Source organism: Cottoperca gobio, chromosome 15 (genome assembly GCF_900634415.1).
Source record: "Cottoperca gobio chromosome 15, fCotGob3.1, whole genome shotgun sequence".
Classification (NCBI taxonomy): domain Eukaryota; kingdom Metazoa; phylum Chordata; class Actinopteri; order Perciformes; family Bovichtidae; genus Cottoperca; species Cottoperca gobio.
Genome location: NC_041369.1, coordinates 20,254,912 through 20,280,657, shown reverse-complemented (window position 1 = coordinate 20,280,657; position 25,746 = coordinate 20,254,912). Strand labels below are relative to the sequence as shown.

General features: G+C 40.8%; 1 protein-coding gene across 1 annotated transcript in view; it reads right to left on the bottom strand.

Annotated features, from left to right (window-relative positions):
- Window positions 1-4,353: 4,353 nt before the first annotated feature.
- Window positions 4,354-25,746, bottom strand: part of slc8a1b (solute carrier family 8 member 1b) — a 125,326-nt gene continuing 103,933 nt past the window's right edge. Inside the window, 5 exon segments of the mRNA XM_029449121.1 lie at window positions 4,354-11,222; window positions 11,224-11,304; window positions 11,484-11,587; window positions 15,805-15,894; window positions 16,099-16,284. Coding sequence (XP_029304981.1) covers window positions 11,031-11,222; window positions 11,224-11,304; window positions 11,484-11,587; window positions 15,805-15,894; window positions 16,099-16,284 — 653 coding nt within the window. The 3' untranslated portion in view covers window positions 4,354-11,030.

Below are 25,746 nucleotides of genomic sequence, written 5' to 3'. Positions count from 1 at the left end.
ATTTCAGTCCGTTCCATGTGTGCAAAAACTTGCTCCAACGTGGACACACACACACACACACACACACACACACACACACACACACACACACACACACACACACACACACACACACACACACACACACACACACACACACACACACGTTCTTCCATCTACATTGAGCCTGTCTACATTTGTGTTTCGTATTTCCTGTAATCCAAGGAGCACGATTAAGGACCGTAACTAAGCAATACTCATCAGATCTGTTTACCATGTCATAGAGATGTAGAGTTTGTCGTAGGCTTACAGTTCTAAGTTCCAACTTAGTTAAATATAATAATACTTTTGGCCATTAGCACCCTGTCACCAACACTGAATGACATTTGAAGCAGGTCTCTCCTGCTCGTTTGCCAGTATAAGTCTAGCAAGAAGTCTGTGCACAAGTCTGACAGTTATTTCGGTGCTGTCCAAGCTGTCATCCTCGACCTCTGAGACAGGACTGAATAATGTTGGATTCAGAGGCAGAAGTAAGGCATGAAGAACAATGAAATATACAGTATGAACCGAATTAATGTCTAGACAGTGAAACAATGTTAGATTGACATTTTGAAACAAAGAGTCTGTGTGCACTTCCTCTGTTCTAATGGGGATGTAGACACGGCAGCCTCTCCCTACTTCCCTGTGGAGGATTAATAGAAAAGAAATGTTTCGCTTGTGAAGGACACCATGAATAGACAAATCTACCCTCACAGAGGAGCACTTACCATCACTGCGTTACATCACCGTGCTTCCAGTCTTTGTGCGAAGCAAGGCCGAACACATACTGGACTCTCTCTGAACATATAAAGATGAAATGAATGTTTATCTTCTCTTCTGAGAAAACTGCATATTTCCCAGATATCCCAGCTTTCATTTAAAGGCCACACACACACACACACACACACACACACACACACACACACACACACACACACACACACACACACACACACACACACACACACACACACACACACACACACCTACACAAATCAAATCAAGTCTAGAGAGGAAAAATGGAAGAAACCACAGGAAGAGCAAAAGAGGAAGCATCCTTCTTTCAGAATGGACAGGCATGCAATGTTGTGTGTACACAATACACCGTAGTAAAATGACAGTATGGACCATCAGGAAAGATTATTGATAGATTGTACGCGTACAGTATATGAAGAACATGGATCCGGAAGGAAGTCGAGCAGCTTCCAGGTGTCACCAAACAGACCTGGAATGAGGACAGACGACACAAACGCACACAAGAGGAAACAAACACACAAATGGAAAGAGACAAGAGTAGCTTGTGCATAATGATTGTGTTTAATGACGGCTCTTCTGGGGCTGTTGGAGAATGTCACCGACGCGATAGTTTGTAATATTGCACTAAGTGTGGTGGAGCGGGGACAAGTGTTGATATGTAAACTGATGTTTAAAAAGCCTTTCTATGTCCATTTATGGCTAACTGTTAGAGTGCATGTGCATGTGCCCCCAGGTGCACGATGATTGAGATTTATAGAACAGAACCAGGCGTACCTGCGATTTTAACGACAAAAATAATGCATATGCATATTTCTATCTTTGTGCATGCACGCTGTTTTAGTTGTGACTACACAGAGTTGTATGCATCAGGCTCCTGGTGTGGTTACAATTGAGATGTGTCAATAACCATAAGCTAATACTTTGTAGGAGATATACAAATACTATAATCAAACGACTGGGAGAATTAAAAATCATGATATTTCTGTTAGTAATGTAATGTATCTTGGTAAGTACATTTTATACATGTAAGTATTATATAGAATATAGAGGACAATTACAATGTATGTCCAACTTTATCTTTTTGAATGTGTAGGCTTTATACAGGAGGAGTGAACATCAAGGCTCTGCTGCCTCTCACTAAGTGGTTGTGTGTAGTCTGACAGCCAACACAGATTTTCTGACAGTTTAGGCATTGTGTTGTAGTCACATACAGACATAAATTCACAATGATTACCCAGCATGCTAACCGGGAAACAGAGGCCATCCAGTCAAGTACCTGTCTGGAAATCAAATGTGACAACATAATGAGATTTTGGAGAGAAACAGCAGCGGGCAGGTAATAAAAAGTCAAGAGTCAAGGCAAACACCTGTACACAATAAACAGCTGCATAAAACACACTGCAACAGATTGAATCTTTTGCACATCATTGTAAAAACAACAAATTCTTGCGCAGTTTGAATGCACATATATGAGAAAAACGTGTTTATTATAAAATAAAAAACAGGAAGAGGATTTACTTTAAATGGGAAGAATCCATCACGCTGCACGCAGAATGGACACGATCCATCACGGTGGCAGCGTTTGGAGAAGGAGAAGAATCGAACACAACTCATCCATCAGTCCAGCAAATAGGTAGATCGGTCAGCCATCAGTTTTTCCCCCCAACAAGAGGGACTATAACAATATTTCTTTTTCGAATTTAGAGGCTATTTTCCTCTATCCACATCTGCTAAATGTGATATTTACGGTCAAGGGATGACAGATGGTAACACGGTTGGATTTTAGAATCCGGGCAGCAATGAGGAGTCTGCTGGAGAACTAATCCCCCCTTTATACACATAAATCTTTGTCAATAATACAAGCAAATATAGCACATGAGGAAGAGGTTGGAATAGCGGAGGGAGCTGCCTCAGCATAGTAACAGTGACAAGTGAAACGTATTAATTACCCTGCTGTACACCTGCATGGTTATGATGCCAATCAGCTAATGCAACTGCGACTTCAGTGCTCTGCCTCTCTGAACAAGAGCAGGTGGTCCCAGCACAAACTCTACATTAAGCTGATTAGTGCTGGAGAGAGTCATCGTGAAACAGTGAGTAGTTACAACCCTTTTTAGAATGAGTTGGCGGACCAAAGGGATAAAATGTGAGTGAATACTGGACTCAGGTGTGTAGGAGAGGGACGAGTATATCAAAGGTTGGCATACAGGTGGCAAACATTCATTACCAACAAGGTTTTCGTGTTTGTTTTTTATAAATCCAGTCGATCAAATCATTATGTTGCTAAAGAAACTCACACAAGTAGGTGATGGCTGCACCTTACCCTGAGCATGCTACATAAAACTATTAAAGAGATTACAACGGACAGAATACTGTTGGGATGAAACCATGGAGGGATTAATGACACACAAACCAACTGGCCACGTGTAACAACGTCACCCAGTGAGCGTGTTGTTCCCGTGTGTGTAGTGGCTGCACGCGGTGGTGTCTCTGCGTGATATTAACAGTTCAACTCTCTTTATGTTGCGCTGCTAGCTACGAGCTAACGGAGACTAGCGATGTTCCCAACAGAGACCTTTTCTCCAGGATCACTGAAGAAAAACTTCTGGGTCATGAATACAGTTTATAAGTGTGTCATGTTTAGTTCCCACTCTTTTTCTTACGGTTTCATCCTAATGAGAAGTGTTTTATTGGAGTGTAAAAGATGTCTGGCTGACCTCTTTGAACCGAAGGTCATGTCTTTTGTCATCATTTATTATCAGCGGTAGATTAGAGTCTTTATAAAGATGAACTTTCTCTGGATTAGAACATTTGTCAAGTTGAAGGTAAAGGTGTCTGCAGTAACACACACACACACACACACACACACACACACACACACACAACCTAATTGTTTTTGGCTTTGTGTGCATTGGAAATTGATGGGAAATATTAAGAGTATGATTTGTGAGGATCAACTTCACCCTGTAACACTACAAATATATAATAAGATAAATAAAACTATAGGTGATGCTTAAAATCTAAAGCTGTGCATTTGTTCAATTCATTTGAATCTGCTACAATAAAGAGAGAAGATTTAATCAGTTAATTCTCTTTAATGTGCTATCCTTTGGTGGGTGTAAAGAAGCTTTTAATTTAATACAAAATAATAATGTATCTCTTCTGAACGATTGCTGAATATATGTGTTAAAAGAAAAAGCGCAGCTCTACAAATGGAGACAATTCATAATTTTTTAAATGACACATAAAAAAAACAGACCGCGTTAATTAGTGGTGATGCAGCCGTCGCTCCATCTCTGACACAATGAGAGAACACGTCTGATGACTGTTAGTGATGTTAACGAAATGTCAGCCATTCAGAAAAATGTCATTTTCAGCGTTGACGGTCTTTACATATAAAAGAAAATGTGTGTTTGCTTGTTCGGGACGTTGAGTGTGAGATATAGGGAGAGACACATACAAAAGAGCTGCTTCCTCTTTTACTTCCATTCAATGAAAATATAGCTCTAATTGAAATTTGCATAATAATGAAGCTTTTATATTAAAGCTTTTCATTAAAGGCAGTGGACTCGAAGGGTCTCTGAAACAGGGTATCCCAAACATTATTTTATTGGTTTTATCAGAAGTACCATGAAGAGCAGTCACAGTTAGTGGCAACACACATACAACTTTCCTCCCATCAGTTGGTGTTCAATACAAATTAATAGAAATCAAATCAAATTAACACACACGCACACACAGAGGACAGCGGCAACACAAAAAAAGAAACATCTCAAATTAAATCTTCATTATTACCAACATTATAACTGTTCCGGTTATTGTTCCATTTAAAAAGAAAAAGGAAATCATATCGACAATCGTGACATTTCCCGACTACACCCGAAAGCGAAGAGAAGGACAGCGAAAGAAATCAAAGTATGGCTGGAGAGGAGAAAGATGTGCTGAAGCAAAGGAAGGATTAACGAAGGGAAGATGAAAAGAGATGGATTAGCATGAAAAGAAAATATGACAGACGGTTCTGAATCAGACAGATGGTGACTCAAGTACAGACAAATGATCCTTTGAGAGACTCAGACAGATGGGGACGCAGGCAGATATATTGTACTGCACTATAGATGGATATACATGTAAGAAGCAGGTTGGGAGATACTATAAGCAGTCGACAGACAGGAAAGAGTGACAAAGTCAGAATCAGCCGTGAAATGCAAACCGCCCCTCGAATAGAAAAATAAAAGACTACAGGGAAAGAGATGGAATGACAAAAAGATGGAGGATGAGCAAGAAGGAAAAAGCATGTAGAGAAACTTTAAGCAAATTACAAGTTCTTCAAAAAGGCAATATATGTCATTCTTGAGAGTAGCGAGTGTTTTTGTTTCCTTTCAATAAATATGTAGAAGTAACTCTCTGCGGTGGCCATATAGTCCACCTCACTTATAACACTGTACAGTATATACACAATATTATTTCTTTAATGACAAAATAACCTTTAGATGTACATATAGTATTCCTCACCGTCTGTCGGAGAATGGTATTAGAAGTAGCAAGCAGTGTCTATTTTTGTTGTTGTACAAATAACCCATGCAGCTCTCGTATAGATTATTTATTTAAGATACATAGCTCCTTTAAGATCTCATCTCGCATTCAATAACAGCAGATATTGCCTTTTTAACAAAAAACCCCACTTAATTAGCTAATCAATCAGTAATGTGCAAGTTACGTCTTCATTTAAATTAAAAACACACTGTTTTTAAGCTCTACATACATTAAAAAGAAATGTAACTGAAACAGAATAAAAGATGAACAGAAAACCAGAATCTGTACAACATTCAAACCATTTTTTTGTCAACACCAGGGGAATGGGATACGATTCTCTATAACTATATACAGACATGTTATCATTCATGCACAGTGTCAACAAGTAGCACATTGACATTCCAAAATATGAAAAACATGGCATTAGGGAGACGGAGGGTAAAAAGGGAATTGGGAGGAAAAGACTGAACGAAAGGTTTGCTGCCAGTCTTGGTTGCTTCGGCAGCAGAGAGACAGAGAAGGAGGGGGAAGAGACACAGAGGGACAGATAGACACCATAACAATACACATGCTGGGCAGGAGAAGCCTGTTTCAATCTCACTGACCCAGAAATCAATGTATGGCTGTAACTTCATTTGTTTTTTCTTTAATGTTCATCTTCTTCTTCCTCGTCTTCCTTCGCCTCCTTCCTTCATCATCATCCTTTTACAATGTACTTATTAAATGTTACTTTAAGGGTAGAGAATAGCTCTGGTAATGTTTTTTTTCCCAAACATCACAACGTCTCAGCATGACGTTGCTCAGCTTGTATCAGCAGGGGTGTTTGTCCTTCCTTTCGTCCGTCTGTTTGCTGTGGCATTCATTTATTCCTCCGTCTGTCCGACAGACAGCCGGTTAAGAAGTGAACGAAAGCGCATCATCAATCTTTACATCAGAAGCAACATTGTTAATGGTTCACAAATGGGTCACCACCGTTGTATTTCTTTTTTTTATCTTTTTTTTTTTTTTACATCAGGTACAACATTATTATTGTGTACATCAGTCAAAAAACAAAATCTGTTGTTGTTGTTTACATCAGAAGCAACTTTGTTAGTGTTATCGACGAAACATAATAGTAGCCGTTTCACATAAGCAACAAGAACCAGTGCAATGCTTTTCTCTCCCCACTTCTTCAAACGCCACCACAGAAGAATAAAAAAGAGTCTACAGCTTATTTTTCTACTCCTTGCTTGCTCTTAGTGTTATATTTACAGCGGTGGCCCGGCTAACCTTTGACCCTTCAAACCGCAAAAGTCCAAACCAAGGCAGGAAGCTGAAATTTAAGTGCTATTGTATTGTGAGAAGTCGCATCTAACATTTTTAGTTTGCAGAGTTTAGCTTCCCGCCTCGGTCCAAACTCTGTGGGGCTTTGAACAGCTGTTAATCTGCCATTAGCTTCACGCCAGATTAGCTTTATAAATCAAGGTAGATACACAGAGAGGCGGTGCAACAAAGCCGGTGTAGCAAAATAACTATATTCCCATCAATGAAAAATGTTAGCTTCTGGAAAATGTTATGCAGCAAACTAATTTGATGAAAACTGCAAGCTTTTTATTCCTACGTAAGTTCACTCAGACACATTAGGCAGCAGGCACATTTTAAGTAAATCCAACATGATTTAACAATATCAAAGATAATTTAAACCCTGTTGAAGTTACTCAAAAAGTGATGCAAACACCTTCCACAATGTTATTTCTTTTTTTTTTTGCACAAGCTAGCATAACTTTTTACAGTGTATAAACCTTAAGCTCCATGCCAGTGAAGAGACAAATGCATACAAATTTAAATAGAAATATTCTGGTTAGGTTAAAACAACATCAAGTCTCCTTTTTGGAGTGTTAATGTAATATGAATAATATTTGGTGTTTTAAGAAAGATCCATAGGTTAGAAAACCCTTTACAGGTTGGACTGCAAATAGTAAGTTTCTGATAGAAAGATTTCCCTTTGGCAAAACAGGGGTAAACTGCCACTCCAAGGCCTTCACAAGAGAACAGCTACTCTAATGGAGAGCCGTGCATTGTCCAGAGTTTGGCAAATACAAGTGGCTGTCAGATGTTGAAGACTGGGAATAGGAAATGTCATATCCCTCATAGAGTTTGTACAAATGTTTTATTATTTAAGTTGTGCAACATTGGTGCTGTAAATAACAAAAGTCTGTATGCAACAGAGCATTTATTAGAGTTGTAAGTTTAGCTAGATTTCAGTATGCAAGTGTTGCTGGAACTCTGTAGCATCAGCTACTGAGATGTGCATTCTGTTGTGGTTCTAGTAATATACGCCAGGTTACAAAACCTATACGTTCTCCTTAAGATACTGTGGATTTGCCAAACTCGTCCAATTCAGGGCTCTACTCTCTCACAGGGGTTGAAAGCTGTCTGTGACAAGATTTTGCCAAGTTTTTAAATGATTACATCTAGCCCAGACTACTTACGTTACAGATGACATTTAAAATACTACCTATTATATTATATATCAAGTAAAAAACACAACATCAGCAGGAAAATTCTGGCCAATTCAGATGCATATAGTGCCATTCAACAAACTATGGACTTTTAGAGTTCCTACTTACGTTTGCAGTAAGTTTTGTGAGCGTTGAGATCTCTGTGGTTTAAGAGTAAAATAGTTAACAGTCGGAATTGTGGACCCTTCTGACAGTCGAGGTGGGCTAGAAGAATTATTTTCTACATATATTTCAGGACAGGATTTTAAGACGCTTTAATGTTTTTTTACATTGGGCCAAAATGACCCAGAAATACTTTCAGGATATCTTCTCTGCCTATAACTGATTAACGAAGGAAGATTCCCAGCCAGCGTCTGATAATGTTGGTTTGTCAGTCTTGTTGCTATTGCAGTTTAATTGATACATGTTAACTTGGCCAGCACTTGAAAAGGGTTTTCAAAGAAGCTTGTGTCCTGAAACTGCACCCCTAGTGCAGTGCAAACCTTCAGCTGCCTTTTAAGCCATCATATCGTTCTAGATGGAACCTAGTCCATCCAGACCCGTCCCATCTTGCACAAAGATTTGTGGTCAAATTCAAGCTCAAAATGAATTTAGAAGAGGGCTGAAACAATGTTGTTGTTATACTTCAAACCACTAAAATTACACTACAACTTCATTATAGAACCTAGTGCCTGTATCATAAAGTGAGATTATTGGTTTAGTCAGTTCTGGTATCAGGAATGGTTCCTTTTGATTGGGCTACATCAACTGGACAAACACAGTCATCACTACAGGCTGCTTAAAATACTCTGGCTTTCAAACCAGACTTTAGACATAATGCTTAAAAAAATAAATTTACTGATGGATGATTGTATATCAGACAATTCTAAATAAAGTAAATTATCTCATATTAAACATGCTCATTTTGATCTGTTAATGTTTGCATGTTATGGTTATGACCTCCACTCTGGTTATCCAGAGGAATCACTGTGACTAAGCTTCACTCACTTTGTGATACAGGTCCCATCGGGGCAGTTTCTGGGGCTGGGTGTTTTACAACACGCCGCCAATCTAATAGGGTGTAAAACTATCATTATCCAATTTTAATTTAATAAAACAATTGTCTTCAAATGTCTGTGAGCTTGTTCAACAGAATTCTGGGTGTTTGAGATTAAATGTACCCTAAGTAAGATGTCCCAACAGCTAATATGTTTGTTACTATCCCTTCATCTGATGGCTCCTATGTGTTAACTGTTGATTTCCCAGGCCTGCATGAAGCAGTGAATCACGTAGATTACATTATGGTTCTTCAGTCAAGAGCAAACACTTTCCCTTGAATGAAGAAAGTATGATGTTCATTGCTTCGTTTGGGTTAAGGCCTTCATAAACCAAATGCTTGAAGGGTAGTATCTTCAGGAAGCAGAATGGAGGTCGCCCGGGAAAGAACATTACATTGATGCTTTTTGATTTACAGGCAGTTTTTGTAATGAACTGGGAAAGACTCATGATCCAACCGAGTACTTTGGATCATCGGGTCGCTTTTGCCAATATTTAGGGAACTCTATACTTGGTAGGACAATGTCTGCACTCACTTGTTTTTTCCTTTTAAACCCACACTGAAGAAAAATCCTTACATCTGAGCAGTTGATGTATAATGTTATGGAATACAAATCCCTGTTAAATAGCCCCCAAAAGACCAATCTATGTGAAGAATTATAAATCAAGGGTCAGGGTAACGGATTAGCGGTTGTTTCTTACAAAGCCCTTGAGGATTTTGATTGGTCCACTGACCAGCCAGGGGGAGGTGCTTAAGACACACGGGGATATTAACACGAGCTGTTGAGTGAACCAACGGGAAAGCGGCATCAAAGTGAGAAAAACAATGACAGAGGCAGTTAAACAGACAGCCGATGAGGTTTCACAGAGGGCGGTACCTACTTTTCAAAGTCTATTGCAATATTACAATTGACACATAATGGCAATCTCATAGGTGGAAAACCAGGTAACGGAATTCCACAGTTTAAGAAAACTAAAAACAAAAAACAAACACACAAGATTAACCTACATATTTATGCAATGATTATAGTTTTCTCTAACAGTTTTAAACGGTAGAGTGGCCATTTTGTCTTCTCAGACATGGCCTTATTAAAGGTAAAAGCACACTAACCCCTTCTTGATTCAAATTAGACCTTAAATCATTTACATCTACTGTATAAAGCAACAGAAAGAGGGCCCGTTCAAGAGCGCTCGGCTTAACCAAGACATTCAGAAGGGAAATTGTGGCGCTGTAATGTACGCTCAGCTCTCAGTGATTGAACGTGCCCTCCCGCAAAAGAGTCTTACTCAGCAATTCTACAGGCTGGGAGAGTGGGAGTCACAAACACCTTGAATACGAAAGCATATTCCGTCTCACGCAGTGACAGCAAAACGAGAGGCGTTTTTTTTCACAGTACTTGACCATCTTCCCACAACACACAAGCACAGAAACACAGTCACACACCAGCACGCACACAGTTTGTTGTCATTTAACAGTTGCGGCAAAATATCCGGTTTCTTCCGATTGTGTTTTCAGTATCTTCTGGTCATGCATGTTCATACTGATACAGTTATTCTGTCCTTTTGTGTCTCACTCATGCCGATTACTGTATTTGGACGGGGGAATAACATCGCTCCAGCTGGAGGGGATGAACGCGGTTGCTGTTGTTGAAGCCACACGTCCGAGGAGCTGCGATAGTGTGTCGGTCTGTTTAACCTTTCTCTCCTCGTTTTGTTAAAACTAATTTTCTTCATTTCTGTAAAGTTGAACCAGCAGAGACACATTGCGGTTGTTTGGAGATTTGCTTTATGTATTTAAAAATGGGGTGGGTTTAAGACAACTTGCTTGGTTTGGAATTATAGATCAAGACATAAAAACATATTCCTTAGTTTATTCCTTTTTCTGCAATTCTTCCATCTTCTGAGCTATCTCTTTAGCCCCTATAATTTTCCTCTTTGTCGTCGTCCTTCCATGCATCCATATTTCCTTCCATTTTGTTTCTAGATACTTTAATGCGTCCTTCATTTCTACATCTGTACATCCATCCATTCATTCATCCGACATTCAATCTATTGCGTAAAGGGAGGGAGTGATAGATCAATGAGACAGCCATCATTTCCAAATCCATCCATTCCTCCACCTCGCCTTGGTTTCTTCCTCCATGTTCTCCTTCTGTCCCACCCTTCGCTTCATCGTCTCCGGTCATCTTAGAAGCCCTGGATGTGGCAGTAGGCCTCCAGTGAGGAGAAGAGGATGTAGAGGAGCCACAGGCTGAAGAACAGCATGGTGGTCAGGACCTTCGCTGTCCGGGGCCCTCCCAGCTCTCCACCGATCTCTGGCCGCCGCCGGTACAACAGCGTGCCGACGGCGATAAAGGCAAAGATAGTGAAGAGCGTGACAGGAGAAGGCCAGTCTGCCCGGATCCACCCTGAACTCCATCCCATTGCTGTTGTGGTAAATGGCAGCGATGGACCACGCCACCTGCAAAGCATCAGAACCAAACTGTATGATGCGACTGTTTATAACAGTAGAAGCATTAAAGAACTCACAAAATAACATATAAATGATTAAAGATACATGATAGTTATTACCACTATGGCAGTATGACAAGCACCACTGTGTTTACACCATTTATCAATGTTTAAATGAGCTGGACTCACCCCGATGCCCAGGAAAACATTGACAGCATTGGAGCCTGTCACATTACCAATGGACGCATCTGCATACTGATCCTGGGTAGCAGCAACCTTACTGGCAAAGGTATCTGGGAAAGAAAAGAAGAGATGGATCAGATTTGGGCATGCTTTGCAGTTTCTAGCAACACGCTACTCAACGGATGCTCATCAGAAGTGCCTGGCTATACTGTAGGTATGGAGGGAACCACACGAGCCAACCCAAGCACTGTTGCTGTATGTCTCTGGTACATATACCTCGATATTTAACCCTGACCCTTTTTTCTGCACCGAGCATAGAAATACATTGTGCAAGGCTGTAGAGAGATGAAGCCTTGATAGAGTCAAAGTGCATTGCCTTCAACAATACAAAATGTACTATTCAGTGTAAATTAAATGTTACTGACAGAATTTCCAATCGTGCAAACAGATTTACTGTACACTTGGTCTTGAACTCCTGACCTCAACATGCAGTCATTTTTTTGTTCAACAAGAACTCAGTGACAGAGAAGGACGGTCATGATAAATGCAGAACACTTTGAATTATTAATACAGAATACTGTGCAAATTCCACATTGAGAACCTTAAATAAGAAACCGCCAATCTTTAATCCTGTTACAGTTCCATCACTGCCAGAACAGGCTAAATTTGGTCCAAGATCAATAATGTACGATGCTGAATCTCAGTTTACAGGGCAAACAAATCTTGGCCCTTAGTCCCAAAGTTTCCCCCGGTTTCATGTTTGCCAAATTACAGCAGCTCTCAAAGTGGATGCTCTTTCTTGCCAAATCGCAACAATAGGCTCTTGCTGAGAGCACAAATAGCCAAATGGTCAGTTAGCGCGCTAATTTTCTTGCCATCTTCTCTTGGTTAGTCATTGAATGTCCTCTTGATTGTATCTGCCAGAAACAGTGAGAGGAGATAAATATGTAGAGAAAATGCAAGAAAGGGCTTTCTTCAAGTGGAAGCCAAGCTGGCAGTGGAAAAGAGGATGATGGGCGGACCAGAAGAGAATGGAGGAGGGAAGAGGCGATGGACAAAAGAAAGTCCAGCAAAGATAAATCTCCCCATACACCTTAAAGCTTTAAGGACAGGTCTCTTGGGCTTGTGTGTGTGTGTGTGTGTGTGTGTGTGTGTGTGTGTGTGTGTGTGTGTGTGTGTGTGTGCGTGTGTGCGTGTGTGTGTGTGTGTGTGTGTGTGTGTGTGTGTGTGCGCGCGCGCCAGGGCTCTATTTATGTGTGCCTGTCTGCCTGCATGTACACTGCCACCTGGGTCCAATCTGATGCCATGTCTCCACCAGCTGGCGGAGGCCTGTCTCTGTCTGTGGTGCATCAAGTGGTCTTTGAGTCCTTGTGTGCCTGATTGAGTGGGTGAGTGAGTGGGTGCTTGCATGTTCGGCGTGAGTGTGTTTGTGTGTGAAACAGGTTTCACTCTGCAGCTCCTTCTGTGAGAGTATGCATCCCTTCAGAGTTGTCTGCCCTTTCCTGCTCCTTTACTGTCAATCAACCAGTGTGTGTGCCTCTTATCCACCCGCTCTACATCCTCTCCCTCCACCTTTTATCTCTCTTTCTGCTCCCTTTTCCCTCGTGTCTTAAAATGAAAGGACTCATAGTGGGCATCCATGTGCTCATCGCATTGTCTGCATGTAGGAAATCTTTGCTTGCTGGTGGCGACAGACGGAAGATCAGGGCTCATGAAAAACATAAAGGATCAATCCTCTTGGGATCATGAATATCAACAGGAAACTTCAAGGAAATCTGGTCTTTTGTGATACATAACCAGTGGAAAATATGAGAAGTTGGTGACGCTAGACATTTAGGTCAGGGGACGACTGACTCTTACTGGTTATGTGAGTTGTTGAAGAGAAACACTAATTGTTTTGATCGATATTTGTTAACATGCACTTCCAGAAGCAGAAACTCGACAGTAATGGTTCTATTTGCGGCTGAAGATCATTTTAATTACTGATCAATTAGTCGATTAAATGAAGAAAAAAATAACCATCACAATCTCCAGTTGGATTTTTTGACATTATTTCTTAATAAATGTCTTTAAACTATTACAATTTGTTGTAGATTAATCTTCTGTCAGTCAATAATTAGTTAAACTAATCATTTTTATTAATCATGAGAAAAATTCCCTCCTGACTTCCTGTTTGTATGATCATTGGCTAGTTTAGTAGGAGTCTTTCTGAAGTCTCCTCATGTCTCTTTCTCCGCTGCTCTTTTCAACTTCCAGACACCAGTTGGAGAAAACCAAATACGTCTTCTATGAATCAGAAAATGTGTCCTTATCCTGCTGGTAATCTTTGCCGTCGTCTCCAATTCTCTGCGGATCAGCTGAAAGATTTGGACCTGGATGTCTGCAAACTCAAGCAAGTTCCATTTTTACATTCTTAAGACTTTAATTTAATGACTTTAATGCCCAATTTTGCCACAACACATTTTGAAAAGGTCAAAACATGCTGCTGCAGTTTGCTTTTGCTTCTGCCTATAGTCAAAGTCAGTTTACATAATTATAAATATGCTTTGTTTTTGCTTACCTAACATCTACTGCTCAGTGCGTTTATCTTCTCTATGTAACTGTGCATCTCATTGAATCCCGTGGTGCAGTCTCCACATGTATTAATTGAGTTTCTGAGGCCAACATGAAATGATTCACAGAATACTTTAAAAATAGTAAACTGATGATGCTCAGAGGATTTGCCGGAATCCCAAAGCAACAACAAATTATTTCATGAGTTTCTAATTCTCTTTTAAAAGCTCCACTCCCGTTGTTATCTTCCTCACTTTCTGTGTCGGTGTGTGTCTCTGTATGTGTGTGTGTGTGTGTCTGTACGTGAGTGTGCGCGTGTGTGTATGGGAGTTAGCCTGGCTAACAGTGATAAAGGAGGTTAATCATCATGGAACCACAGCACAGGATGGGTTTTATTAACTGTAATAACCACAGAACTTGAGGTCTGTTTCTCTGTCAGTGTGTGTGTGTGTGTGTGTGTGTGTGTGTGTGTGTGTGTGTGTGTGTGTGTGTGTGTGTGTATGTGTGAGCGAGCCACGGGAGATTCTGTTAATAAGACTGGGGGGTTCAGAAAGGCTGAATCACTTTGTTTCCATTCTGCAGCTCTACACATTTTGTGTACGTGTGTGTGTGTGTGTGTATTTCTGTGTTGCAAGCAGTGTGTGATTGCATTTGTCCGTAAATATTTATGTTTGTGTGCCTTCAGATATTACATTTTCTGTATGTGTGCATATATGTTTGCATGCGTGTATGTGTGTGTATGTAATATAATGTAATGCATCACTCTTTTTCCCTGTGCTCCTGCAATGGGAGGACAGAGACCACCTGAGCCTGACGTGACAAATAGCCCTATGCTAATAACACCTGATGTTACAGGTACGTGTGTGTGTGTGTGTGTGTGTGTGTGTGTGTGTGTGTGTGCGAGACATATTTCATGTGTCATCTACATCTATATACATCTAGCATTCAATCATGTGCTCTGTGTCTGCATGTGTGTTCTGTGTGTTCTGTGTGTTCTGTGTGTTCTGTGTGTGTGTGCGCGTGCAGAGGCAGGAGACCGGGGCCAAGGTTAAAGCATATTTAGCCGGCATTTGAAGTCACCAGTCATTCTTCACATTTAGAGGATGATTCATGCATCTGTCTGCAGACTGCACTGATTCCTCAACAGGCTTCCACAAATAGAGACACACTGGAGAGTCTGGGAACCGTACTGTCGTGGTAAGAACTCCCTCAGCATGACACCATTTTCTCTTCGTTTAATAACTTCTAATACAATTCAAATAAAAACACCCGAACAAAATTAAATTAATTTGCAGGGCTTTTGATTTAATAACGTCTTCAGATAATTATGTATATTTCTTTTCATTGCTTGCTGTTTAAAAGAGCAGTAACTTTAATGATGCTTTTATAAAACCCTCATGATTGCAGGAATAAAGTAGTTTCTTTTATTCTGAAGTACGCTGAAGAAAGGAAATGGGAGGAATGCAGCTCCCATGTAATAGAAACTGAAGCAAGGAATTGAAAGGTCAAGATGTTCTCCCTGAATGGGGGTCATTGATGAACACAAATCTATTCCTAAAAATGCCTCAGGGAATTTACGCTCATAAAGACCTTACGAAGCTAAATGCCAAATGTGGAGAGAGAGAAAGGTCTTTGATTAAAACTGTCGGAAAATAAATAGCAGGATATTTAAGATAATTAAAACAGCGGCGGTGAATCAATATCGGAGCGAACATACATTACAGCACATTTATATAAACATACGGTGAATGTGCTCACACATACACACACTCACCTGGTACAGAGGTTCCCAATGCAACAAATACTACAGCTGTGACCGAGTCTTTCAGGCCCACTGTGCAGCCAAAATGACAGGCCAGGTCCCCTGCAAGAAAGAAACACCATCAGTCCTTTCATCCTTGATGTATTCTTAAGGTGATAGTCGGCTGTCTTTTAAAGTTCTGAGTCCATGACTACACCGAGATTAAAAAACTTTCTAGAAATGCTAAATATTCTTTATATACAGATACCAGTACACTATATCATTTAACTTATAATTTGAAATGTGTCTCGTCAGCTGTCGTCATACCAATGACGGCGGTGAGGAGTCCGATCATACAGATGGAGACGACGAAGCAGGCCCAGCCGTTCCAGTAGTCTGTGGGCGGGACGAAGGCGAACAGAACCTTCCAGAACACGGTGAGGAAGTGCATGACGTAGTCGAAACATGACGGCAGCTTCTCCTCCCCGCACTCGTCGTCGTCGTCGTCTTCGCCTGCGGAGAAGGAGGGAAGAGAGGTTAGAGACGAGGCTGGCAGCGATTACCTCGAAGACATGGCGAAGTATTTCTTTCTCAAAGCTGATATTGGACACATTTTGTCTTTATTGGGAATTTGACAAACGTAATGTCGCCCAGCTGGGAAAAGATATCTGTCCATGACTGACCCGAGACACCTGAAGTACAACGGTGTCGCTCTCTTTCACTCCAGCTGACAGAAACATTATAAGCTTAAAACTACAGTAACAGAAATGTAAAAATCGGACTCAGTATGACTGGTGGGTGTGTGTGTGTGTGTGTGTGTTAGTATTAAACTCTAAGCACTGCCTCAGGACATGGACTACAGCCAACCACATGCTGTTAGGCATGCACACACACACACACACACACACACACACACACACACACACACACACACACACACACACACACACCATTAGCAGTCCATACACTCCTCTGTGAAGTAGCCTGTTGTTCTGCTCCATTTATAAATGAGTCCAATGAAAGGATAAATTAAACTTCCTGCTGTTTCCATGAAACGCGCTGACTGAGTAAATCCCAGTGAAGGATGCCATGATCCCTTATGGATTTCACCCGGATCATTCACTGACTGCATACGATTAACCTCGTAAGAGCTGATGATTCATTCAAATGCTCAAAACAACCAATCAAAACCATTTGCATCCTAAACTGAGCTGAGTTTGAAGAGTTTCCTTCAACAGCAAATGCTCTTCCCACTGTTTGTTTCTATTATTATCCTACAGCTTTAAACTACTGGAAGTGTTTATTGGGCCAAAAAACAAATCTTCCACCCTAATTGTTTTTTAAAGTAAACAATCTAAAAATGACCTCCCTGTGTCAAAATAGAATTTAGTTTTGACATTTTTGAAAAGGAACATGTGGAAACCAGAAAGTGAGAAAAGCCAAACTGAGACACTCTCTCACGTGCACCCTTCAATTTCAGTGATAGATACATTACCTTCTTTTGAAACATTTCATTTGGGATTGAATGCATGAATGCATCAGCCTTGGGAAAACTGTCATAACAGATAATACAACAGTAAATCATCTGCAGAAAACCCACATTGAACTGAACCTAGCCGGAATAATAAACACGATGATCTCAAAACACTACAGGCAGTGTCCTCCCATTTAGTGCATCTGTTGACACTTTGTAAGTAACGAGGCCGCCTAAAGGTCACGAAGAATTGTGCAATTACTATGAATTAGCTCAGGTTAAAGCAAAGATTAATGCACTTTAATAGGGCCAATACTTTCCTCAGGGGTCACGCACCTTGTTTAATGTAATTAAAAATAGATGCTTCCTTTTACACTTGGAACAAATCAAATCATTAACTATAAATGAGGGAAGGTGCAGAGAGCAATGGCCTTATCCAATGTTATGGTTACACACACACACACACACACACACACACACACACGACTCTGTGTTATGTCACTTTTACTTCAGCAGTTCTCCTTCCCTCCCACACAGTCTGTAATGGCTGAATGGAGCCATTTCTAACTCTCTCTCTCTCTCCTCTAATATTTATATGCGCTCTTTTATCACAGCCTTGGTCTTTTTCTTTTGTCTCTTTTTTTTTTTCTCTTCTGTTCCTGTGTGTTAATTACGTGGGCGGGGAAACCACAATTTGCGGTAACCACATTAGGAGAATAGTAAAATTGTACAATGAATATAAAAAACCGTGTCAAAGCAGTTTGCTTTAACTGTGAGCTAATACACACTACTCATTTATATTGTCAATAACATTTTGATGAGACACATAACTGCTGCCTGGATTATAGTTGCTGCCGATGTTTTTCTTTTTAAATACTAAGTGCTTCATTTATGTTCTGCTCACCATTAATAGGGAGGTGGTCACTGCGGATGATGGGCGTACAAAGTGCACGACTAATTCCCTAACAGCTTCGAAGCTAATTTGACAAAGTGGCGTTACCATCAGATTACAACTTCTGTGTCCGTCATGTGATGCCATTGGCACCAAAAAGACATTTCCCCATAGACTTACATTGGGAAAGAGTTTTAAGCATTTAAATAAGCCTTATTCAAATCATTAGGTCCTAAAAGTTGTAAAATGCACTAATAGCTATAAACAGTTATCTTCCTTCATGTGAATGAGGCCGAGACAGAGCGGATGGGATTAAAAGAAACGCTAGATCGCTTACTCTATGGGCCCATAGATGCCTGGAAGTCAAACCTTTTCGGTTTCCTGAGCCACTGAGCAACCTTTATAGGGAAGCTCTCGGTTGAGTTTATTCACTAACTTTATTTTATGAATGCACCCAGACATGAATGTCTCGCTCAGATTTATTTGGCTTCACTCCCTCATCCCTTCCTCTCTATCTGCCTTTACTTCTTTCCATGCCTGACTTGCACGCTCTCTTCTCGTGTCTCTATTTCTATGCTCAGTTAGGCGTTATACTGATAAAGTGGTTATCCAAAAGTAATTCTTCTTCTTCTCTCCCTCTTACACACTATTTTCATCCTTGGTCACACTTTTGCTGACATAGCCTTTTATAATTGAATACTCTCTGTCACTTTCTTGCTTCATCCCTCTTAATCTCCCTCATTCCTCTACACTTTATTGTCACTCTCTTAGTGCCATAGACAGCTTCCTCCCTCCATTGCGTGTGTGTGTGTGTGTGTGTGTGTGTGTGTGTGTGTGTGTGTGTGTGTGTGTGTGTGTGTGTGTGTGTGTGTGTGTCATTTTGCAGTGTATTTTGAGCACAGGAGGAATAAATGAAAATATAATGTCCCAAGCAACAATGAATAAAACTAAATTACATTCGGTTGCTCATCGGTTAGCATCTCATGCTAATCTGGCAGCAGCTAACTCAGGCTTTTCTATTGAGAGGCACGAGCATGCTTGTGTGCTTGACATCAAGAAGTACCTAATCTGACACACACACACACCCACATATCAATTCTCTCTCTCGCCCTCCAGAGGTGTCTGCGTTATCTCTTGCTGCTCACTGAGCGTGCCCACAAGCTGCGTTCTCATAGGTCAGGGCAGATGTGGACTGTAGCTCATATCTACATGCCTCTAGCCAAGCGAGGTGTGTGCACAGAGGCTATGTCAGCAAAAGTGTGACCAAGGATGTCTGGGTGTAGGACTGTGTGCTTAAAGTGATATGGTATGAGCTCAGGGGACTTTTGTGGTCTTTTCCCAGTTGCCATTCTGTGGCGGTACTGATTCCCTATGTGCCAGCTGATCGGGAAGAAGCCTGAGAACCTGTTCTCAACCACATACAAAATAAAATAAATATTTACTTGGACTAAAAAGTGGCTTCACAACGAAAACATTTCTCCATAAGGATAAAAAAAAAAAAAATGCTTCTTCAATTATAATAAAAGGCCTTTTCAATAAAATATAAAACCTGCAAGTATTAGGTAATGTAAACAAACTCTTGCACGAATAATACTAAAGTCTGCCCTGATGCAGCGGAAAGGTGACACTATCTGCTGAAATTGGATGTGCATTAGGTCAAAGAATGACCACAATGCCTTCGGTGTGCAATTCCCTACCTCTAAAGAAAGGGTGTCATCACACCCTGATTGGCCAAGAGGGGAAATGCAACAAGCTGCTCTCAACTGATCAGGAGCCACTCGCCTGCACAACAGGTGTATCAATGACCCCCGATCAACTCAGGGGGATGGTGACACAGCGAAAATTAATTTGGTAAAGGGAAATTACAAGTATCTAAGAAAGAGGGACTGCCACACATCCATACCACTGCCTGTTTACATAAACCTAGAGTCACACACACACACGGACACACACGGACACACAGCGGTTTGAAACTGATGTGGACAAATGAGCTACAAACTCCAAAGTCGCTCCGAAATTACCCTTCAATCACTTTGCATTAGCCTACAGATAAAGAGTGAGAGACTTTGGATAAAAACGTGTCAGGCTTCATACAGCGAGCCACCAGGGTTGTACAAAAACACACACACACACACACACACACACACACACACACACACACACACACACACACACACACTGAGATCAATAGAAAAAACACGCTTGAAAGCAGGACAGTATCCATACAAGCAGAGAGTAACACTTGGCATGTTCAAAGACAAAAAGACACACACACACACACACACACACATACAGACTCAAATGGAGGCAAGAACTTCACACACACCAAGTGCACTGTGGGAAATATACAAGACAGCCTGTCATTCATCGATGCATCTTCTAACGCAGCCACAGTTTGTGGTTCTCATTAGTGTTTTTTTTGACACTGATGATTACATTCTAGTCACAGAAATAAGCCGCTTCAGTTGTCAAAAAATAAAAGAAGTCGCATTTGGAAAATCCGGCAGACCTCCCTGTATATATTAAAACATAAAAAGTCTCCTTTGTCCCGTCGGTATGAAAAAATATTCAATCCACTGCACAGAGAATCTGCATATTAACAAGTCTCTACATATGTTGACCAAAAAAATAAATATCATCTAACTTCAAACGACGATGTGTGACTGATTCTGTGTGTTTATGTAGCGCTGTCAGTCAGAAGTCCTGTCCTCCCGTCTGTCCCAGACACACACTGAAACGCGTGCAAGAGCACACACACACACACACACACACACACACATACATTAGTATAACTTTAGAATAAAAACCTTTGAAATGCAACTCATGAAACATGTTCATCTTTGCTGTTTTATAAGAGCAGTTGCCACAGTAAGCCTGTCTATCCAATCAATCAACAAATCAATTTAATAATCAATCCGTCAACCATTCATTGACATTCACTGCAAGGATGCACATTACAGTTAATGCATCACAAGCAGACATGTGGTGACGTGAACTGCAGTGCAATGAGGTGCTATAAAACTATAATGACAATTAATGGTTTCAGGTTCAGTTTCCTTCATACCGCCATGATTGTAAACACTTGTTGCTGCTGCTGTCAGGTGGTACTGAGAAGTTGTCCCCTGGCGCCTCCTTCTTGATCACCAGCCACTTATAATTAGTCCGTGTCCAGTGTGTTGTCTGCCATGTCCTGAGTTTATGACTGTGATCAAGTGATGTGACTCAGTGACCATCTCAGCAGGATAAATACATTGTGTAGTTGATCCACAGATTTGCACAGAACGAGGACTTTCTTTGCCGTCTCTTACAGCGTATGGACTTTAGGAAGGGATTGCTTGCCTGTATGGACAGGAGAAATGTAAGGGCTGGCTAAATGCCTTGCTTTAAGATGAATGTCACAGTCTGTGTGTACATACGTGTATGTGCAGTATTAGTGCCAAATTGAAGTTATGATGTGGTGACCTGAAGGTTAAGTCTTGGCAGATTTTAAATGTCTTTTCATGGCTGACATTTTATCAGAAAAGCCTTTAAAAGAAACTGAACTGATGAACTGATCATTTGTTGAGGCTTCTACACACCAAGATCTTAATCTGACACTTCAGACATGAGGATGAGAGCCACGTTGGGACATTCGAAATGTCTTCGGATAAGGAATATTTGAGGCTCCTTTAAAGTGATTTTAATCTTAATTTTAATCTAATACGTTTGAGAGGAGATAAGAGAGTTAGGCAGGATGATAGAGGCGAGAGAGAGAATGTGAGCCAGAAAGAGAGATGAGATTAGACAAAGCTAGTTTATCAGTATTAAATCCACCAGCCTATCAGTGATGGCAGCTCTGGACTTGTTCAAACCCTTGAACCAGCAGTGTGTGCTTGAAGGGATGAGCCGCCAAGTCTCCATTTGGGCTTATTGTGCACGTAAGTGTGTGTAAATGCCACATCTCCTTCAACAGATGTCTGAGAGTATTAGGCGTTATAGTTGTATATAATGTGATTTGTTTTTTAACCAATGTCCCTTCTGTGTTGCTGCAAGATAATTAGTTATAAATTAAAGAAATTGAGTGTTAAAACATTTTCCATACTCTTTTTTTCCTTGCTCTTGCTTTTCTTGCTCTATTTCATTTCCTGCATTTCAGTAAATTAAGTTACCGTTTGAGACATTTTGTTATTAAACCAGAAAATTAAGTCACTCCTCTGGTCCCTTATCTTAGCTTCACCCTCTCCTCTACCTTCAGCCTACTTCTTCTTCTTCTTCTTCTTTTATCTCCAGCACTCACCTGCCCATCCATCCATCCATCCATCCATCCATCCACCCATGCATCCATCTATGCATCCATCCATGCATCCATCCATCCATCCATCCATCCACCCATGCATCCATCTATGCATCCATCTATGCATCCATCCATCCATCCATCCATCCATCCATCCATCCACCCATGCATCCATCTATCTATGCATCCATCCATCCATCCATCCATCCATCCATCCATCTATGCATCCATCTATCTATGCATCCATCTATGCATCCATCTATGCATCCATCTATGCATCCATCTATGCATCCATCCATCCATCCATCTATACATCCATCTATGCATCCATCTATGCATCCATCCATCCATCCATCCATCCATCCATACATACATACATACATGAAGCCCGGAATGGGTGACCCTGGCTTGGCCTTATGTCAGAGCCAGGCCACCTCATTTCCTCCTTGTTCCTCCATCACTGGCTTAACACATTTGTATTCCACAGGAGAAATAATTCATCTTTGACCTTCCTCCTATGTTTGGAAATTAATTGGGGGATGGTGGGAGAGTGTGGGATAAATGGAAAGAGAGGCAGTTCAGTAAATGGGGCGAAGTGAACAAGAGAAAAGGAAGTGATGGGGCTGGGACTATAGTAACAGACAAACCCACCTCCAGCCATTTAATGCACCTTTATTGACACATGTCAAGGTGAGTTACATGTATTGCACTGTGCACTAAACACTGAACACAATCCCTACTTAAGATACATACAATTGGACTTGGTCATGTCATGAAGAAAGATCTCAATAGGAACATCTCACAGTATTACACCTTGTATACTCGCTTGTTTGAACTGTGTTTAATTAAGAAAACAAAGCACAGCATTTCTCTTGGAAAATAATTGTGTTTACAGGCATCACATTTTATGTGTTGCTACCAGTTGGCCTTGTTCTTACTTTACCAAGTGAACTGATCCAAAAGAGGAAACCCTCCAGGCTTCAAATAAACACTTACAAACATCTTGGTTTAATGTAGTAAAACACAGACAGTGGGAGTTAGTAATTGATTTCAGATTGATCCCAGCTCCCCATAACTGTAACCAAACTTCTATCTCTGCATGTTGTTAAGTCCCAGCGTACACGATAACTTGTTTTCCTACTCTCTCAGCATGCACCGGATCTGTCTCATCTTTAAAATCTCTTTGTGTTCCGTCTCTGCTCCTTCCATTCTCAATAAACGAAGAAAACATAGAAACTTGTGCAATGTGTTTCCACCCTGATCAGTCATTTCGCAGCAGGATGTCTGTCTACCCAATCAGCTGCTAGTTTGATCTGTAAGCATCCAATCAACTCTTCATCTCAAACACTTTGAAAACCCCCAATCCAATCAGCTTCGGGTTGAAGGCCCTGAAAAACCAATCATTCTCCAGTTTGATCTGGTTTTGATGCTGATTTGGTTTGTCAACTGTGTGTGTTTGACTGTGTGTGTGTGTTTCTGTGTGTGTGTGTGTTAGTATAAATGTTACAGTTGACCCGTCACAGCTAGCAGGCGTAAATGTTGAGTCACGGTGAAACCTTTGGATATTCAATAATTGTGCGAATACAATCTAATAAAGCCATATGTGTGTGTGTGTGTGTAAGAGCCTGTTCTTCAGTGGAAACTGCACTCTCTGCCTTTTTACAGCTCTCTCTTTAACACACACACACACACACACACACACACACACGCACACGCACGAACACGCAGACACAACAATATGTCAGCCTAGACAAGTTAATCCAAGATAAGAGAGCGACAGGTCTTTTCATTAACGCAATCAGCTCGCCAACAAAGGCTAGCTGACAGGCTGGCTAACTAAAGCACAAACAAACACACCCACACACACAGGATGAAGTTATTTGAAGGCACAGAAGTGATTGAGCAAGCTATAGACAAACAATGCTCTAAAAGAAACACAGTTTCAAAGACAGCAGCAGCAAATTGGGCGATTTTCTTTTTGTCCAACTACGCTTATCTGCACTATTTTTAATATAAAATAAACAAAAAGAAGTAAATATTTTGCAAAGGTTTAACGGTAATTGGCTCTTTTCTATAGTAATGCTATCTGTATGTGCAGTTCATGTACTCAGTTAGTCTTAACTGGAAGATTAGCTGAAATACGACACCAGCAGCTCTAAAACACCTAATTGTAAAAACAACATATTGCAGTGTTACAGGACTAGAAGTAACTTCGTAGGCAGATCTTCTTACCTGCAGACAGAGCCAGGCTAGCTGTTTCCAGTCTTACGTTAAGCTAAGCTAACAAGCTAGTGGTTGTAGCCTTGTTATCGTACAGATATGAGAGTGGCATTAATCTTCTTCTCTAACTCTCGGCAAGAACGTGAACATGCAGCGTATTTAAGTCTAACCGAGGTGTACAAAAGCTTTACATTTGCTGTTCTGAACACATTGTGTGGAGCTCTTTTGCAGGTCAAATCCACAGAGGAAGTGGTGTGTTTGGAGGAGAGGAATGAACAGAAAAAGAGCCCCAAGCTCAGACGCTCAGACATGAACAGTAAATCCAGAAGGAGAGAGATTGATTGAAGAAATACAGCTCATCACTGTTTGATTGCAGTGAGAACATTATTCTAAGAATTGCCTTTTCTGTTTCTTCTCTCTTTTGTTCCCCCAGTGATGAGCTGCAGTAATGTTATCCTTCCTCAAGAGGGCAAGTTACTACTAACCAATGAACTGTGAAGATTCTGCAGTGAAACAGAAAAGCTTCCTCTTATTCCATCTCTGTTGTATACAACCTTCATCTTTACATTGTTGCATGAATTATGTTTTATCTCTTGTTCCCTTTTTTCCTACTTTGTCTTCATACATGCATTCTTTTATTCCATGTATTACATTTGTCTCTTTTTCCCACTGCGCATGTTCCCCAATGGCTTCTTTCTCACTGCATGCCGTCAATCTCTGCATAATATATGGTCTCTCTTACACACACATCTACCTCCCTGTTCACATGCATGCTCTCTGTCTCCCTCTTCATAGGACATCAGTGTGGCTTATGACAGATCTTAACAGTGACAAGATATAAGTGTTAAATATTCCCCTCTTTCTCCCACATAAACACACACACACACACACACACACACACACACACACACACACACACACACACACACACACACACACACACACACACATCCTTGTTCTTCTGTCATTGTGGTGGCTGAAACACATACAATCGCTCCCAACATAATCTCCCATCTGGTCTGTGTTTGTCCATCCAAACCATCAAACCAGGCCAGTACACTTTCCAGTCATCATTAGAAATCATACACACACGCACACACACACACCACACACACA